General features: G+C 36.1%; 1 protein-coding gene across 1 annotated transcript in view; it reads right to left on the reverse strand.

Annotated features, from left to right (window-relative positions):
• Positions 1-5841, reverse strand: part of LOC107723134 (phosphorylase b kinase regulatory subunit beta-like) — a 68667-nt gene that overhangs the window by 30378 nt on the left and 32448 nt on the right. The window contains exons 12-15 of the mRNA XM_016531661.1: positions 5587-5644; positions 4347-4424; positions 3205-3363; positions 2364-2458 (exon numbers count right to left, since the gene is read on the reverse strand). Of these exons, the coding sequence (XP_016387147.1) occupies positions 2364-2458; positions 3205-3363; positions 4347-4424; positions 5587-5644 (390 nt within the window). The remainder of the gene's footprint in view (positions 1-2363; positions 2459-3204; positions 3364-4346; positions 4425-5586; positions 5645-5841) is intronic.

Raw genomic sequence — 5841 nt, forward strand, 5'->3', positions numbered from 1 at the left:
CTCAATCCACTCAGCGTGCTTTGTTTATCAGCTCGCGCACATCAGCTATACAGGCGTTAATACTGAATGTTTAACATTATATTCATTGCATACATATACTTCGTAGTAGACATCCTTAACTCCTTTCTGCTGTCTGTTGTTGGTGTTTCTTTGTTTGAATATGGCGCTTAACACATGCTGTGTGGTATCGGCGTTTGGTATCGGGACATTTTAACGAGTACGAGTACGAGTACAGGAGACCAGTATCGGGGTATTTTATATATATATATTAAATAATATGTAAACATGACTCATGCATGTTAACGAAGCTCACTCAGCACTAATCTCGACCTCCTTGTTAGCTTTTATTGCATGCATGAGTCACCATGCTCGCTTTAATAGAAGTGTCAGATCTAGAGTCCGAGCTCTTGACAGGAAGTGACATTTCTGATGGCTCCCCACATCCTTACATACATGAAATCTGCATTCAGTAGCTAGCCCTATATTACATTTACAGTCTACGATAAACACTCCTTCACTGTTACAAGACTGCTGACAAGCAGCTTCCCAACAGCTAAAGACACGTGAAATCTCAAATCTTACAGACATGGAGCAAAAATAAGTGAGAGATTTACAGAAAAGGACTAACAGTACACCACAGATTCACATTAAAAAAAGTCAAATTACAAATCTTCATTGATGATAGTTCATACACTACCGTTCAAAAGTTTGGCTTGGTAAGATTTTTTAAAATGTTTTTGAAAGAAGTCTCTTATGCTCAGCAAGGCTGCATTTATTTGAGCAAAAATACTGTAATACAGTAATATTGTTAAATATTATTCATATTTAAAATAACTTTTATGCTAATATATTTTAATAAAATTGTAATATATTTTAAAGTATAATTTATTCTTGTGATTGCAAAGCTGCATTTTTTCAATTTGTCACATGATCCTTCAGAAATCATTCTAATATGATGATTTGCTGCTCAAGAAACATTTCTGATTATTATCAACGTTGAAAACAGCTGTGCTGCTGAATATGTTTGTGGAAACCATGACACATTTTTTTGAGGACTCTTTGATGGATAGAAAGTTCAACGGAATAGTATTTATTTGAAATAGAAATCATCTATTATTATAAATCATTTTATGGTCACATTTGTTCAATTTAATATCCTTGCTGAATTAAAGTTTTCAAACTTTGGACCGGCAGTGTATACTTACTATACATAATTATCTCCAGTTTTAGCAGCAGAGTTGTGTTTTAATAAAGTTTTAATTGCATGATTTTTACTAGATAGTCCACAGTGATGGAAATTTAAATTTGCATGTGCATTTTTCAACCCCTGTTTCACTTTTTGCCAGAGCTCTGACACAATTCCAACACTGTAATGAGCAGATGCTGTATTAAAGTGACACTGCAGACTGTCTATAGGGACAGATGAGGGAGCTCTGTGCTAGCTATGAAACAGCAGGTGTCCGTAGGTTTTTCTTATCAAGAACAGTGTGGTCTGTCTCACACGTGTGTTTACAGGATACATTTTAATATTCGTGTAGTTGGCTAAAGAGAGACGGGATGCAGCTCACTTGATTGGAGTATCGCATGCTGACGTTCCTCTGATCCTGCCGTGGCACATAGCGATGGATGGGGTCGATGTCCTTTGGCCTGATCAAAGTCTCTTATCAGCAGCAAGGCTGCATTTATTTGAGCAAAAATACTGTAATACAGTAATATTGTTAAATATTCATATTTAAAATAACTTTTATGCTAATATATTTTAATAAAATTGTAATATATTTTAAAGTATAATTTATTCTTGTGATTGCAAAGCTGCATTTTTTCAATTTGTCACATGATCCTTCAGAAATCATTCTAATATGATGATTTGCTGCTAGAATAGTATTTATTTGAAATAGAAATCATCTATTATTATAAATCATTTTACGGTCACATTTGTTCAATTTAATATCCTTGCTGAATTAAAGTTTTCAAACTTTGGACCGGCAGTGTATACTTACTATACATAATTATCTCCAGTTTTAGCAGCAGAGTTGTGTTTTAATAAAGTTTTAATTGCATGATTTTTACTAGATAGTCCACAGTGATGGAAATTTAAATTTGCATGTGCATTTTTCAACCCCTGTTTCACTTTTTGCCAGAGCTCTGACACAATTCCAACACTGTAATGAGCAGATGCTGCATTAAAGCGACACTGCAGACTGTCTATAGGGACAGATGAGGGAGCTCTGTGCTAGCTATGAAACAGCGGGTGTCCGTAGGTTTTTCTTATCAAGAACAGTGTGGTCTGTCTCACACGTGTGTTTACAGGATACATTTTAATATTCGTGTAGTTGGCTAAAGAGAGACGGGATGCAGCTCACTTGATTGGAGTATCGCATGCTGACGTTCCTCTGATCCTGCCGTGGCACATAGCGATGGATGGGGTCGATGTCCTTTGGCCTGATCAAACCATCCACTGAACAGCAAACAGAGAACAAGAATTACTGTTCAGTTCACATGAGCTTTAAACTAAATCTCTGCATTCTTAACCTAGGCAAGGTTTTCGATTTGAAAAACAAGCCCTTTTCACAGATTACTAATGCTCTGCTGGTCTGGATTTTACTGCAGCGCACACACATGAATCACTATCTACAATATGAATAATTCTGGGTGTGCAGCATGGTAATAACATTGCTGAAAAAACAATATTTTGTGGGGGGAAATCATGTTAATACTTAAGAATAGTTATTAGACTTAGAATTTGATATTTGCTGAAAATCAAACTAGATGTGGCACGTTCCTCATTCCTCATAAAAAAAATAGTGCATAAGTCGCTTTTATGTTGTTTTCTTGTCCTTTTTGAAAGCACCAGCCTCCTCTTTCGCTGTATGGAAAAGAAGTAGTTTGAAAAATATCACCTTTTGCACTCCAAAGAAAAAGAAAATCCTATCAGCTTGAAAGGACATGAAGGTAAACAAATAATGATAACATTTTGTTCCACACAATCACTGTGATTCATAAAACACATTTGTTGACCTCCATTAATACGATCCCATTATTTAAGTTTCATTTATAAACCATTTTTCTCAGAGAGACTGCAGTGGTTTTGGGTCTCTTTCCTTTTGAGGAATGTAAGTAAATAGCATAAAGTCACTGCACTCTTTTACTGCGTGTCTGTGAAGCAGCCTTGACCCCTGGGCTCTGGATGGATCTGAAACTCACCCAGAAGCTTAGCGATGTTATAGAGGGCTTGTCCCCAGAGGAACAGCATCCCATCACGCCCTGAGTTGCTGGGAAAGCGCTTCTGGCTGCCGTGATTCTTCTGTTCAGCCTCTACAAAGTCTGCCGGCACGTAGTAATACTTGGGAATAACGACGTGGCCTGCGGAGAATCAAATTAGACAAAATTTTGAGAGTTCCAGAGTGTTTCAGCACCTAACCAGCATACTAGAATGATTTCTGAAGAACCATGCGAGACTGAAAACAGGAGTAATGGCTGCTGAAAATTCAGCTCTGTCATCACGGGGCTAAAATACATTTTAAAATATAATCATATTGCAAACAATTATTTTAAACTGCAAATATATTACTGTTTTTACTGCATTTTTGAACAAATTAGTGCAGCCTTGCTAAGCATTTATTTTGAACAGTCCTGTATAGTAACAGGTGTAGCGCTTTTCGAACTATTTTTGTTTGCAAAAGAATAAATTAACTAAGTGATTAAATTTTACATGTAATTTAAAACACATGATATTCAGGTCAATAGCAGTACAACTTGAAGTGTGTGAAATTTCTTTAAAATGTAACTAATGTTACTGCTTATGTTGTTGGATGTCAGTGCTGTTATTTGGATATCGCCAATGAATAAGTATCAATTAAACATGTAAAAATGATGATGAAAAAAAAAGCAGCAATCAGGCTGCCTAGCCGCAATTTCACCTTTTCTCTGTCAAGCATAATTTAGTTAACTAAGCTGAGCTCTCCTCTGTATTGGTGAGGCTCACTGCAAGCAAACGAAAAGAGCTGAACTAGTCATTAAGTTGCTTATTGTTGTTGTACTTCTAAAGAGTTGTGGTCTGAAGGACTGTCAGACAGCATGTTTTGTTTGTCTGTGGGGAAACGACCGGTCTGTTTAAATAATGAGCATCTCCTCCGTTGTGCACTTGACTGAGACGTGTCTGAGGAAATCACGCAGCCAGGGAGAGATGAATACGAAAGGACCACTCTAATAAAGAGTAATGGGAAAATAACTGTCATTGGCAGGGGCTGGAGGACACTGGCTGGCAAGCAGAGTATATCACAACATGACAAGCATTGACAGTTTGTCCAAAAAGATGCATATGCATGTGTGTGTCCGCAAGTTACCCTCAGAGGACTGGAAGATGACAGCCTCTAGCAGTTCCTGGTACTCTTTGACTTGAGCAGGATTTCCCCTAAACACACCTGAACAAAATGTCAACAAAAGGGAAATTATAGAACTCTACATCCCCATCCTCCAGGTAATACTGATGGGATGATTTTACAAGTGGCCCTGATTTCAGCAAGCTCAGCATTTATATGCAACACTGTAAAAAAAATTTGTAATTTTTACAAGAAAAATACTGTAAAATGCTACAGTAAAAATTTTTGTTACCACATTCAGTGAAAATTTGTAAATGGTCAACATCGCATCATATAGAATTTTGTAAAATACTGACAAATTCATGGTTTATGCAAGTGAAAACTATGAATTACAGTATGATTTATTGTTAAAGCAGTAAAAGGTAAATCCCACAATTATATTTTACATAAATAGTTTTGTTGTTTCTTATTTTTGTATTTTATTCTTGTGGTTAACAGTACATTTTATGTAAAAACATATTTTGATGCTTCAGGTAAACTGGTAAATTAGTATCACATCACTTAAAGGTGCACTAAGCAATATTTGAAAAAGGTTTTTGACCACAGTGTCGGACCGAGTCCCAAAACAAACTTTCCGCCAATCAGCAGTAAGGGGCGTGTCTAGTAATGATAGGGAGAAGAGAGCGCTCAGTGAGTGCACAGGACGGATATTAGCAGATCGACTATAGATAGCGAAAAATGGCAGATAAAAAAAAAAAAAAGAGGAAAATTTCAGAGGAACAAAACATTAAAAAGAAGGGTTACGATCAAATTTTGGAGCAGCTTTCCCACAGTGGAGAGAACTCAAGGAGCGGGAAGGCCTGGAATCGGACGCTGAGGTTGCTTTGTTTCTTCTTGATAGGGGAGTTTACGTTGATTTTGCTTTTTCACACAACTATTCTGTGTTGGCTTTTGCTTGAATATGCTGCGTGCTTGTTCTGGTGCTTTCAAATATCAACATCGTTTGGCAAAAAATCGCTTAGTGCACCTTTAATGACATATACCTGTAATATACATTTATAAGCTGCAAAATATACAGGCACCGATATGCAATTTCTGGCAATCACAGCTGCCATTTTTTACTTTAAATTTAACAGAATAGTGTTTTTACAATCAAACACACAAACTGTGCTATTATGTGCACTATATTATTACATTATATTATATTATATTATATTATATTATATTATAGAAGAGCCTACAAGTTAATATTCATGAATCTTACCATCAATCATCATATAGATGAAAAAAAGAGGAAACTCGCACTCAATCCCGTCGAAGAGCTGAAAAACATCACAGGGCAGAGAATAAGGCACCATGCACAACATAAACATTATTCAATGATCATAACTCTTCAAATGTCTTATTGTTTATTGAACAAGGAAACGATATATGTAAATTCCTCAGTCTACCTGTGTGATTTGCAATATGGTTGTTAAAAATGAAATCAGCAAAAAAAAAAAAAAAAAAACCCGACATG

Source organism: Sinocyclocheilus rhinocerous, unplaced genomic scaffold, assembly GCF_001515625.1.
Source record: "Sinocyclocheilus rhinocerous isolate Xijiao unplaced genomic scaffold, SAMN03320098_v1.1 scaffold725, whole genome shotgun sequence".
Lineage (NCBI taxonomy): Eukaryota > Metazoa > Chordata > Actinopteri > Cypriniformes > Cyprinidae > Sinocyclocheilus > Sinocyclocheilus rhinocerous.